The sequence below is a fragment of the Narcine bancroftii genome, chromosome 5 (assembly GCF_036971445.1).
Source record: "Narcine bancroftii isolate sNarBan1 chromosome 5, sNarBan1.hap1, whole genome shotgun sequence".
Taxonomy (NCBI): domain Eukaryota; kingdom Metazoa; phylum Chordata; class Chondrichthyes; order Torpediniformes; family Narcinidae; genus Narcine; species Narcine bancroftii.
Window position 1 is genome coordinate 226,943,339 of NC_091473.1, and position 14,302 is coordinate 226,957,640.

Here is a 14,302-nt window from a genome sequence, read left to right on the forward strand (position 1 = left end):
CCTCAAACATGATATCTCATTTAAATAAATAACTTGAGCACATACATATCTGTTGCACATTTATCTTTTCCAAAGAAGCTGCAAAGGAATCACAATGAGTCGGTGAAGGAAGATGAATTAATCTTATGATCAGGTACTTTTCATAAATATTTGACGACGGGCTATGGAATGCCAATATACTGGGCACAAATAAAGATTGCATAAAATTACAGTTAAATATACCTGCATTTAGTTGAGTCCCATGTAGGATTCATGAAGACTAAATAGCATTTGCTCACATTAAATTTCCAAAAGCATTGGGGCAAACTTTTCAACCAAATGACTGAATGCAACTACTATACTTGAATATCCTTTCAACACAAGTATTCGGTAGCTGCACCAAATGTCAAGATCTGTAGCATGGCTCTTACAAAATATTAAAGAAGCATGAAATGATGGCACAGTCAGGGACAACCTCTAATTGAACAGTATCTTTATAAAAAAAAAATAAAAATAAAAAAAAATCACAAAAATATTGGTTAACAAGAATATTATCCATCAAAATTTACCACCCGGGCATAAAAAGGGAAAATTAGGTAGTTAACCAATATTTTAAACAGTATTAAACAGAAAAGATGCACCTTGGGAGGGGTGGTCAGTGGATAGGAAAAATAACAAATTAACTTTCAGAATTTAGGCCTATAGAACCAAAGAAACCATTTGCACAGGTATAAACATGGACGTGAAAGAAACCAGAAATTGACCAGCAATTTCAGTAATTTAAAAGAACAAGCTACTGGAGGAATGAGCAAACAGTAAAAGTTAAATAAAGAGGCAATGCTCTCCCAGAAGCCAATGCAGGTTTACAAGCACATGGGTAAGTGACAAGTAGAACATGGGCAACACAAGTTGTAAATAAGATGGTTAATGAAGAGTGGAAGATTGAAGGCCAGCCAGGAATACAACAGAATGATTAAGGCATGCACCAAACACTCTGTGGATTCGATAAGCAAATGTTGTATTGGAAACTATGATCCACACTTCGTACATTAACTCCCAGCCATACCACTACATCTTGACCCAAAGCGCTTTGCTGCACAAAATGTATAATTTAAAAGGCTTACTGATTGCTATGAGGGAAGTCAAGCAGATGTGCCATGGTAACAAATGGGTGGTTTAAGGTTTTTAATGGATTAATTCTCTTGTCAGCATCTATTGTCAACATTTTCTTCAACAAATCAATATATTCCCTCCGGTCTGCCTTCTCAACCAACATATCAGTTCCCTCCAAATCATTCGGCATGTTCACCTGAAAGTAGAAAAAGCATTGAACATAAATGTAGTTCATTAAAGGAAGACAAAGCAGCACTGGGCCTAATTTTAAATAACAAACCATTGTTATCTTAAGTCTGTGGCACTGAAATCTCAAATCAAACCCTAATTTGAGCACCAGATGTACTGGCATGCAGTTTAACATTAAGGATAAACTAGAATATAAACAAGCATGTCATTAGTTAATTCCAATCTGTGCTTTTCAGGCCATTTTACTGATGAAATACCGAATATGCTGTATTACCAAAATGTTCACCAAATTATCAAATATTTGCATGCATTTTGCTAATTTCAAAAGTTTGAAAATAAACAAAAGAATTGTTTAATTCAACAATGAAAGTTAGTTTTGCAGACTTCAGAAATGGTAACATGGGTTCTTCTGTCAAGTATTTGCTGCATTCATAAAACAGTACAAGATAGAAACAGGTCCTTCAGCACACAATTCCTCTTGCTAACTACAATTCCTAATGAAACTAATTCCATTAGCCTGCAATCCCTGCCTCTCCATGTGCACATTTAAGTGCATGTTAAACACTGCTATTGTACGTTTCCACGACATGTCCAGGCTGCACTTACCAGGTACACACTACTGTGTTTAAAAAAAATTGCTTTAATTTTTGCTAAATATTCACATTCTTAACTTAAATTTATGTCCTCTAGTTTTTGACATTTTTTTTTAAAATCACAGTATAAAGACATCAACTATCTACTCCATCTATGCCTCTCAATTTAGTACAATCTCTTTTCAGGTGCCCCTCAGCCTGAGTTGTCCTTGCATCCAATGATAGTTATGCAAAACATACAATATTCTATACTTACCGACTTTAAAATTAAGTGCTCATTTATGACATGATAGCTAATTTTGTTTGCCCTTATTAGTTAAACAGGGAAGCCTGTAAATTCAGGTTTCAAATCAAAATTAATCAGCAAACTATTTTCCATCTCATTTGTACTCCCTCTATAAGTGCCCTTTCAAAAAAGGAGCAATGCTAATTGTGTACATATTCTAGAATACTCAGGTTTGATTCGAACTTGCTGGCAAATTTTCATTATGATTACAGGCAAAGCATCATAAATGGTCTCGGTACTGTTGGAATGATGGTTGAGTGAAACTGAAGGGAAGAGAGAGTTCAGAGAATTTTTTTTTTAAAGCTCAGGAAAGGGTCAGGATCATTATCAGGCAGACTTCCAAGATTCAATTTATTGTCATGTAATAAAAACAGTGCCATATTACACAAAATCACTTTTGTCTGCTGTAAGATAGACAGTTTCGCCATCAGCAGAAATTGCCTGAAGCTCCCCTTACAGTCAGAGAAAGAGAAGCAAAAGACAGTCTCCCAGAGTCCCTGAGGATCATGGATTCGCCCCATTGCTCCTGCAATCTCCACAGCCACAAAGAGTTCAGTTCAAACGATCAGTAAGCAGAGCTCTAGATATGATTAGGAACCCTTCAATGCCCTTGGCACCCTCTCACATCCCAGTTCCAATATCTGGTACCACTTCAGCCAGTTTCAAGCCAGTCTCCAGTAGTCTGCAGCCTGGTACAAGTCCCATGACCACAGTCTTCTGCAGCCCACAGCCTCCGCAGGTTCCTCGCCTCAAGTCACCAGCAGCCTGCTGCCTGTGTGGTTCCTTCAGCCACAGAACTCTCGCACTGGTCCGCTGCCATGGTCACTGTCCCATGAGCTGTCTCCTCTGTTTCTCCTCCTTAGACATGGGATAGTCTCCCTGTTTTCTGGTGCCCTGCACCAGTCCTCTGCTTGCCCTGCAGACCTTGCAGTCCTCCCTTCCTACTCTCTCTTCCCTAATGTGCATTGGGTGTAGCCACTTGGTCGAAGCAGTGGACTACAAACAATGCAACAGATCATCTGACTAACAGTAAAGGAAGTAACTGCAGACATTCGTATTCCAGATGGAAATTGGCTACACTATCCAGTTAGCAACCGCTCAGCAGCAACAGAATCATCCAGGCTTTGCCTCTGCAGGCTGCCCCACATTCAACAACACATCTCTACTGAGATCTCAGCAACGCTCTTATAGTGCAAGCGATCAGGGTTTGAATCCGGTGCTGTCAGAAAGGAGTTTGTACGTGCTCCCTGTGTCTGCATGGGTTTCTTCCGGGTGCTCCAGTTTCCTCCCACCATTCAAAACATACCTAGTTGTAGGTTAATTGGGTACATGTCTAAATTTGTTTTAAATTAAATTTTAAAAAACAATTAATTTAAAATTCAATACCTAAGCTATTATATCATGGGTAGGCTCTGATCCAGCACAACTTCCCAGTCTTTCTGTGTCAGACTGGTACTCCAGATGAGGTGGGGGTTGAGCAGTGATGTTGCAAGGATGTAGGTTTTGTAAAAATTGTCAAACAATTATCTGTCCAGAATATTAAACAAATATTTTGGACAATTTTTTTTTTTAAAAAACAGAACAAACTTTAGCAATGGAATTGAACGCGACTAAAAATATTTCCAATTTAGCACTTCTTGGATCTTCACTTCCACTTCTTTTAATTAAGTTTATTGATAATCCTATTAAACATTCTGTAAAAATATGGGTACACGGACAAGTTGCTCTTGTGTCTTGGTGTGAGCTTGCAGGCGCCTCAGATTGAAGAGACTGCCATCCGTGCGGTACCGGATGTAAACAGCGTCTTCATTGTTGAGGTCTTTCATGGCTTGTTTCAGCATCATGCTGAAGAAGATTGAAAAGAGGGTTGGTGCGAGAATGCAGCGCTTAACGTCCTGTTTTGTGGAAACTGCCAAAATGTTTGGCCTGGAAGTCAGCCTGAAGAAAACGGAGGGCGTCCATCAGCCAGCTCCCCACCATGACTACCAGCCCCCCCACATCTCCATCGGGCACACAAAACTCAAAACGGTCAACCAGTTTACCTATCTCGGCTGCACCATTTCATCGGATGCAAGGATCGACAACGAGATAGACAACAGACTCGCCAAGGCAAATAGCGCCTTTGGAAGACTACACAAAAGAGCCTGGAAAAACAACCAACTGAAAAACCGCACAAAGATAAGTGTATACAGAGCCGTTGTCATACCCACACTCCTGTTCGGCTCCGAATCATGGGTCCTCTACCGGCATCACCTGCGGCTCCTAGAACGCATCCACCAGCGTTGTCTCCGCTCCATCCTCAACATTCATTGGAGCGACTTCATCCCTAACATCGAAGTACTCGAGATGGCAGAGGCCGACAGCATTGAATCCACGCTGCTGAAGATCCAACTGCGCTGGGTAGGTCACGTCTCCAGAATGGAGGACCATCGCCTTCCCAAGATCGTGTTATATGGCGAGCTCTCCACTGGCCACCGAGACAGAGGAGCACCAAAGAAGAGGTACAAGGACTGCCTAAAGAAATCTCTTGGTGCCTACCACATTGACCACCACCAGTGGGCTGATATCACCTCAAACCATGCATCTTGGCGCCTCACAGTTCGGCGGGCAGCAACCTCCTTTGAAGAAGACCTCAGAGCCCACCTCACTGACAAAAGACAAAGGAGGAAAAACCCAACACCCAACCCCAACCAACCAATTTTCCCTTGCAACCGCTGCAACCGTGTCTGCCTGTCCCACATCTGACTTGTCAGCCACAAACGAGCCTGCAGCTGACGTGGACATTACCCCTCCATAAATCTTCGTCCGCGAAGCCAAGCCAAAGAAGAAAAATATGAGCAGATATTCAATGTTTTAAAGATCTTTGTATCATTCGAACAACTCTCTGTAAAGTTTAATTTACCCAATACTCACTGTAGATATTGGCAAATTAGGCATTTTCTTCAATCTCAGATTTCTGATTTATCTGGAGCTCCCAATGCAAACTTCACAAATGAGTTTTTTTTTAGTTTGCAGCCTTCTCATAAAGGTTTAACATCTATTATTTGTAAGTTACTACGTTTAAGACAGGCCCCGTTACTTAAAATTAAAAATGCCTGCGAACTGGATTTAAACCTTTCAATATCAGATGAAGTTTGGGATTTATTTTTTGAGTTGGTCAAAAACTCATTGTTATGTGCTCATCATTGTTTACTACAATTTAAAGTTGTACATAGGGTGCATATCTCCAAAGCTAATTTATCTTGTTTTAATAAAAATTCTTAGATGCAAGAGGAGAGGCTTATTTAATTTACATGTTCTGGACTTGCCCTAGCCTGTCAAAATACTAGAGAAATGTCTTCTACACTTTATCTTTAATTCTTAACACAAATTTAGAACTAAATCCTTTGGTTGATCTTTTTGGAACAACAGGAAAGGATAATGACATTTTGACTAGGCAAGCAAAATTACTTAGGTGCCCTGCCCTCTCATGCTCATTGGCTGAGAGACATTATGTCATGTCTAAACTTAGAATAGATTAATTATTCAATTAATATTCAGGTATAAGATTTCATTTGCTGTGGGGCCATTTTGGAGTAATTTTCAGTCTTTAATAGAATATTTGACCTTTATTTTTTCCTTCTCTGCTTTAATTTTAAATATTAAGTATGCTTATTCTCATACAACATTGATAAAATAGGGATGGAGTTTGGATTTCTCTTTAATCAGGATAAAATTATTAATGACTATGAATTGTGGATGTCTTAAGATTTCTGTATTTTTTTAATGATTTACTTTGTTATTTACACTCCACAATTACTTTTTGTACTTTTGTTTTTTCCTGCTTTAAAATTTAAATTTATAAAAAACTTTTTCAAATGCCCACTTATTCCCAGACCTTTGGGACAAAGCTGCCCAATGATCAACACTCCTTCTGCAATACACATCTCTTCACAACAAAATGCACTGCTGTTATTCATCCTAGGTTGCTCCAACAAGATCTCAGCACCTACCATCAAGGACAAGACTGCAGACCCATGAGAACTCTCCCATATATAGCACCCCTTCAAGTTACATATGATTTAGTAAATTTGTCACCATTCCTTCACTGAATCTAAATCCAGGACTGCCCAACCCACAATATCTTAAGAATTTGAGTAGTACATATAGAGACTATCTTATCAAGTGAAATTAGAGAAATTCAATTTATACCAGCTTTGCTGGTACTGTCCACATTCTGAAAAATTAATTAGAAAGCTTCTGTTGAAGATTTTGACCATTTACCCAAATATTTCCAGTAGCTTTCAAGTTTTTGTGATGCACCTCTGTACTGTATTTTTATGGACATATTTTATTAAATTAGAAGTGGTACAGATAACCAATTGTAATTATTGATTCTGGGATTTCTGATGGTCAGGATGCTTGAGTGAATTAATATTTGTGCGCTGCAACTCTTCAACAAGTGTAAAACCAGGTGTCATTACTAATGTAGAATAAAAATCCTCGCAGCAATAGCAAAGATATTTTATCCAAAACTTGAAATGTAATGAAATACCATTCTAAGTTTTAGATTCAGATAGTTTTCAAGTAGAGGGTGATGGAATCAGCAACCAAGAAATTGAATTTGTAGTGAGAACTAAAGGCAAAAGGATTAGTCTCCTCCCTTTATCAGGCATCAACTCTGGGCTCTGCTCATTTGACAGAAAGCTGGGCTCAATCTTATCACAGACCGAAGACTGCAATCTCACCTCACTCTCCGTCGCTTTTCTCTTCCTCTCCCTCGATCAATCCTACTCAAAGCCACAAGGTTTGCTTTGGTACTCAATAATATCTATATTCCATCAAAGGATGACAATGGAATTAAAACCACAAATAATTAGTGCTCCTCTTTACTTGTCAGCATAAGGAATTCTGCTGGCGAGTTAAATCTTTGAGTGCACCACAGATTTAGATAAGAAAATAGTTCAAACCAAAGTTTATGTTATTGCACAAATGCAGCTTTGTCCATTATTTTTTAAATGGCATCTGAATAGCTAATTACATGTTAATTTTAATAATTTCTTCCCTAAGAAAAATATTTTATGTCCTACAGCAACCCAATATTCAAACTTTCTCAATGCTTACCTGAGCCATATCATCTAGACAGTTGAAAATATACTTCCTTGCTTCTTTTGATTTGATCCCCGTCTCTAACTCATGTTCTTCTGGCGTCTAAATAGAAAAGAAATTTCTCCAGATAAAAGAACAATTTACAAAGATTAAAGTAAAGTAATGATGAAGTATCAACAAAAGTCAAATAACTACGCACTTAGTGCTGAACAGAGAATTCAGCTTGCATGCTATTCTTGACAGTTGCCTGACTATTTTCTCTCGACCCTCACAAACACATTTGTCACAAGGGCCAATTACAATTATGTTTGTATATTCAAGATTTAAGTTAAAGTGAAATTTGGACAAGCAGTAAAGGCAGGGGGAGGGGGGAGGAGAGAGGGAAACTAGTAAACTCAAGCAAAATGAACAAAAAAAATAAACACATTCTGAATGTTCAAATTTCAATATTTACTAATGAAACCAAGTTCAACATCAGTAAAGAAGAAAGTACATTGACAACCTGAGTGACCAAGAACATGGCAGTCAGAATACATGGGAAAAAAATGCAGGTTATCCACTTTGGTGGAACAGTAGAGTACCCATAAAATTTAAAGAGACCTAGATATGCTTGTATTTAATTGCTGCAAGTAATAGCATGCAATTAAAAGGGCAAATGGTGTGCAAGTTTTTAATCATAAGATTTGAATTCAAGAGTAAATATGCCTTAGCGCAATCATACAGAGCCATACAGTATTGTATATAGTTCTGGTGTTCAAACCCAAGAAAGGATGTGATTGTCAAAAAGGATGTCCAGTGAACTTGGAATAGAGGGATAGCAGATTTGTTGCGGTGGGGTGGAGGGTGAGGGGGCGAAAAAAAAACACTGAGTAGGCCTAGATCATATTTTCCAGCATTAAAACAATGATATCTCATACTTTGAATAGATTTGTTAAGCTAAACACGTTTATTCAGAATAGAGACAGATATATTTAAGTCACTGCAAGAATCAATAGCAACACTGACCATATGGACAAAGCCAACATTAACCCTATTTCTTTATTTTACTCTCATCATTTACATTGTTGCCCTGGAATCGCTATTTAGCCACACACCAGGGTAATTTATGGAGACCAATTAACTAACAACCAGTAGGCCTTTGGGATATGGAAAGAAACTGGGGTACACGAGAAAACTCCTGCAGAAACAGGCAGAATGTGAAAACAGCACACACAGCACCCAAAGAATCGAACTAGAGTCTCTGGCGCTAAAATTTCTGAAAATTAAGATAATTGTAGGATATTTACCCAGTACTCAAAATTACACTAAGATAGAAAATCAGTAAGTTCTTTATCAATGAAAGCAGAGGCCAGTTGCTCCCAATTTTAATTCTTTTGTTTTTCCTGATTTTAAAACTCAACTCCTTGTTCCTACATTATCTCCACAACTTTTGATTCTCCAAAATATCCAAAAATCATTCAATCTCCGCTGTAAATGAACACAAAAACCAAACTCCAAGGTAGAGCAATCCAAAGTTTCATCATTGTAGCTCCAAATGAGTTGTTCTTTAATCTAAGAGTGGTTCAAAACTTATCAGCGAAAGGGAAATATCCAGTCTGCCAAGTCCTTTAGAGTTTACAAGTTTCAGAGAGATTTCTTCCCATTCTACTAAATTCTAGAGAATGCAAGCCTTGCCAAAACAATCCTTCCTGCCACAACATAGCCAACATTCCAGTAACCAGTCAATGGCAAGTATATTTTACTAGGCAAGCAAACCAAAGTGGCAACAAATTCTTCAGGTGTGTTTTTCAACGAGGAATCATATAATTGTAGCAAGGCACTTGCATCTTTTCATTAGAAAGACCCACATATTACTTGCCATCCTAATCAATTACAGCAACTGCGCATTAATTTTAATGACACCCAGACTTCTTTGAATATCAGCATTTTCTAACATCACCTCTCCTTTCCTGTTTTATTCTCCAAAGTTGATGGGCTGTCACATTCTCATCCTCTCACTTAACTTGTCCATCTGCTTGATAAACCTTTTGGTATTCTCCTTCTCCATCCTCCTTACAATCTCAGCAAGTCTGCGTCATTAGTAAGTTTACAAATATGATATTTGGTCTCTTCACCAAATCATTGAATGTAGATTGTTAACTACTCGGACCCAGGCACTCTATCTAGCCTGTGACACCCTAACCTATCAACTCAAGAAACTCTTGCGTTTCTCCGCTCAGCTTTCTTATTATCTAATTCTCAATCTTTTTCTATATTTTACACTTAATTCCACGCTCTATGATTCTAGTGACTATCTATGTGGGACCAGATTGAAAGCTTTCTAAAAGTCCAAATGTTACATTGTGTTCTCTACATAGTAAAATAGAGAGTGAAGCCAGAATCTGCAGAAATAGAGAGAGGGAAGCAAGTTAAATGAATGAGCAAGGATATGGCAGATGGAAGGAAGGGATTAATGGGGGTTGGAGGGGAAAGGGGAAATATTAATACTTTGTTTATATAGCAATGGAAATAAAAATTGAACCAGCTTTTAGATTTTTTTTTACTGAAAAAATGTGAATCTGGTTCAATTTTCCTTTCTATTACATTTTTTTTTTAAAAAGTCCAACAGACCTGAATGAATATTGTTGCAGGTTTAAAGGGTTCATGGCCTATTCATTTTATTTTTTTTCTTTTATTCTTCTTGAAAAGGAGAAAATAGACTCTGGCAAATTCAAATAATGCAATCTATAAGTCACAATAACGGGTCCTAACCCAAAATGTTGAATGATAATTTTTCTCCATTGATGCTGCCTGATCTAATGAGTTCCTCTAGTTTTTCATTGTTTGCTTATGCAAATTAGTTCTGCACTTGGGGAACAAACAGTTAAATAGGTGAGGGGCAAGATGGGGTGGCTATAATGCACAGGCTATCGTAAAATAATGAAACAGAAGGCTATCAAATGTTACAAATATTACAGACAAAGGGAGGATAGTGTCTGAAAACTTGCTTCTTTGGCACAATAGGCCACATCTTGCCATTCCTGCATCCTGTTTACTTTGCTTGGTGCAGAGCACTTATCTTGCTACATTATGGAGACAAGCAGTATCACCTGAGGTAGTGAGGCCTCATCCCAAAATTTTTTGGCAGCCATCGAGGCTAGGCCTTGGTTTGGTGGGGGGAGGGGGGAATGCCATCTGTCAAAGCTATGAATGCCTTTTTTTTTTAATTTGATATTAAAAAACTTGAAAATGCAAATAATTTAGAATAGATGTTTTTAAAAACTGTTCTTTGCTTCTTCGTCTTTCGCATTAATAATCTTGAATTCTGCACCTGATCTGACATAGAACTCAAAAAGGAATTAGAGTTGTGATGCACAGAAACATGCCCTTTGATTAATATTTAAGCTGACCAAACTTCAGGAGAAAATGATACATTAACTAAAAACAAGTTAGATAACTGATTATAAGCCTTTATAAGAAATGAGGATGCAACAGTTAAAAACCTAATAATTTAGCAGAAGGTAATGCTGGAAATTCTCCAAATTGTTCAACTAAAGTAGATTTTCAATCTGATACTCACACCCAATTCTCTCAAGGAGAAGAAAAAGAATTTGCCAATTACAATAACATCTAGCAATCTCTTGCCTTACTGTTCTAACATGCAGCTGATTAAATATCTATTCATTTAGACTCCACCTATACCTGACAATCTTGTTTCTACAAGTGCAGTGGATATAATGTACAAAAACAACGCTTACACTATTACCTAGCTATTTACTTTGAACATGTCACTGAAAGATAGTTCAAAATATCATTAGTTAAAATTTGCCCTTTTTAGTTGCTTGCAAAGTAAGAATGCTTTAAAAAGTTTTAAAATGTGCAAATATAATTTTCAAGAGTAACTTATCACCCTCAGTGACTGCAGAGATTTTTTAAAAATAATTAAATGAACCTTGAGTTTCCACAATGGATATCCTGAATCTGGATCTCTGTTAAAAAACCTTGTAGTTTTAGTTCCTGCACTTAGCAAGTATTCAGTCGGTAAACCTTGCGTTTGGGAAATGTAGCGAATCTGAAAGTGCAAATAAAGCAGCAAGTGAGAATGCTTCTTCAAAATTACGTGTTTTAGTAAAAATCTTTACGATTTCTGTTGCTTCAATATAGAACTCTAAATGACAGATACATCATAAGATACAATATTAACCAATAGTATCGGCTAAACATCAGTTGAAAAATATAGTGGGATATTATCAAAGGTTAAAAACAAGTTTCCTTTGTGCAAAGACGTGTTGCAAACATGGTACGTCACAAGCAGTCTTAAAATGTGCTTTGTTAAATGATGTGTTTACCAAAGTAAGGCAGATTAATGCTAATGGAAAGCTGCAAATACTGTAAAAATTTTCTAAAATCATGAAATATTCTTAAATTTGAGACATTTTACATAAATAGACATTCCACAGGTAGTTCACTTCTTGGTGGTACTGGGGAGCCAACCCCATTAATAATGGCTTTGTAATCATTAAAATTTTGAAAAAGATGCAATCTTCGAGGAAAAAAAAACATATTAAATTAAAAAGGTAGACAAAGTTAGAGACTATTATGGTCTATACTGACAAAAGTAAACCCTCCCAATCCCATCCTCTCAGGAAAGTAATCAAAAACATAAAATTCAGAATGCCCACAAAGGTGAGCTGAATAAACAACCCAAAGACAAGCCGAGACAATTACAAGGTGCAAATTCAATTATGACACAAGACAGAAGGGGAGGACAAGAATTATCCCATTTTCTTCATCTTCTCCATTTCTTATTCCTTCCATCCTCACTTTCCCATCTCACTTTATGCACCAACAATAATCTAATGTGCAGCACTCCAAGATTCACATTTTTCTCAAATTACAGTGAACACCGCATGATTCTAGCTCTAGTTTGATTGATTTTCAACCTGTCTTGTCAACTTAAAAGATTATACACTACTACATGCAGGTATTCCCAAACCCTCTTTAGTACTCTCTTCCATCTTTTCTCACTCTCCTTAGTAAAACGTTATCACTGTGAACTTTTCTGTGAAACTACATCAATACCATTAATCTATGTCCCCTCAAAGAGTATTACCAAACTTCCAAGTTCTGTATCATCTGCATTAGGGTTCCCAATGCTAGTTTTCTAAATGAGCACCCACTTGACATTGCTATCTCAACTCATCACTTTTCAAAGTCTCCAGTTGATGAAGGGCACTTACAATGCAGTACTAATTCTGAGAAAGATACCATGCCTTTGGGCAAAATTGCTACCACATTCATAAGACAAAGAACCACCGAGTCTAGCCACAGCGGCTTTATTAAAAAGTGAAATTTCAGCAGAACTGACATTGTTGAGCATATTTATTAAAGAATTCTGCAAAAACTTATTTTGGAAACATTTAAATTGAATACGATTCAGCAGAAAAAATATTCACATTTTGAATTTCATATTTTCTGTAAGATTTTACATACCTGATCATACTCTGATGCACCTGGATATAATGGCCATCCCAGAAACATCTCTGCAATAACACAACCTAGAGACCACATATCAATTGCTTCACAGAATCGAAGCCCAAGTATGATCTCAGGAGCTCTGGGGAAAAAAGGAACAAATGTGATATGCCACTCAGGAATTAATGACATGTATTACTTTGTGAAGTCAAATCACCACACTTTTCTAGTTGCTTAATGTTTTTCAATTTTCAACTGTCAATGCAAAAGAAATTAAAGTCACTGAAAATCAAAATGCAACAGCTGCACATTTTTTTTAATTAAAAATGAAGCAATAATAAATGAAACAAAAAATGTAAAAATTCAAGAAATAAATGAGGTTGTTAATCAAAACAATGAATATTGTCAGAACTTCTTAAATAAGTAATATCTGCTCAATTGAGACAGAAAAATTACGCAACTACTATATTAATTTTACACATTTCCAAACAAAATGTTAATAATCCAATAATTTTGTAAAACCGTTACACACGTTACATCCTGGTAAATCAACATACTTTAACACTAGTTAATTTCCAGTACTTACCAAAATAATGAACAATTGAAAACAGTCCCACTTGTTTGTCATTAATTCTATTCCTCTCCCTACCTGCTTTCTCAAGCCAATCTGGCTTCCAAAAAAAAGTTAAATGAACTTAAGTTAGCTATGTTCAGTCATTAAAATATAACCCTACTTTACACGCCAAGAGCAAAAGCACGACACATTAATCATCCTTGTCTTATTACACCAATGACCTCCTTGCCAAGCCTCCACCCAACATCAATACACATCAATTTGAGTCTCGGTAAAGTGTGTTAGCTCAAAATGTTTACTTACCACTTGTACCAGTTATGAAAGTTTTAACAAAAAGCAATGCATTTAGCTACTAATATCCAAGAACATCATGACTTGGGGAAGTGTGACACTAGAGTTAAATAATCTAAACTAGTGCAATATTTCAAATTAGGACTGAGGATATACTGAACTGAACCTACTGATATTAGTTCCAGCTTTTCAAAGAGGCTGAAAGAACACCACAGTCCAGCACTCTAAATCTGAAGTTATAACTGGAAGACTATGGTCTAATACAAAAAAACGCAGATGGAATTTAGTGCAGACAAGTGAGAGATGTTGCACTTTGGAAGGACAAACAAAGAAAGGGCATACATGGTAAATGGCACGGCACTGAGGAGTGTGGTGGAACAGAGGGATCTGGGAATACAGAAACATAATTCCCTGAAGGTGGCATCATAGGTGGATAGAATGGTAAAGAGCACTTTTGGCATATTGGCCTTCATAAATCAAAGTACTGAATCTAAAAGTTGGGATACGATGGTAAGATTGCATAAGACATTGGTGTGGCCAAATTTGGGGTATTGTGCAGTTTTGGACACCTCACTACAGGAAAGATATCAATAAGATAAAAAGTGATGCCCAGGATGTTGCCCAGACTTCAGGAACTGGGTTACAGGAATAGGTTAAACAGGTTGGGACTTCATTCCCTGGAGCATAGAAGAATGAAGGGAGATTTGATAAAGGTATTTAAAATTACGAGGAGAA

At 37.1% G+C, this 14,302-nt stretch overlaps 1 protein-coding gene across 10 annotated transcripts in view; it reads right to left on the reverse strand.

Annotated features, from left to right (window-relative positions):
* Window positions 1–14,302, reverse strand: part of LOC138764981 (homeodomain-interacting protein kinase 1-like) — a 101,218-nt gene that overhangs the window by 34,133 nt on the left and 52,783 nt on the right. For all 10 annotated transcript variants that reach the window (XR_011358399.1, XR_011358398.1, XM_069941517.1 and 7 more), the window contains 4 exons: window positions 12,721–12,844; window positions 11,180–11,299; window positions 7,264–7,350; window positions 1,104–1,288 (listed from right to left, as the gene is read on the reverse strand). Coding sequence is in view for 8 of the 10 variants with exons in the window: in XM_069941517.1 (XP_069797618.1) it covers window positions 1,104–1,288; window positions 7,264–7,350; window positions 11,180–11,299; window positions 12,721–12,844 (516 nt within the window). In the remaining 2 variants the exon portion in view is untranslated. The remainder of the gene's footprint in view (window positions 1–1,103; window positions 1,289–7,263; window positions 7,351–11,179; window positions 11,300–12,720; window positions 12,845–14,302) is intronic.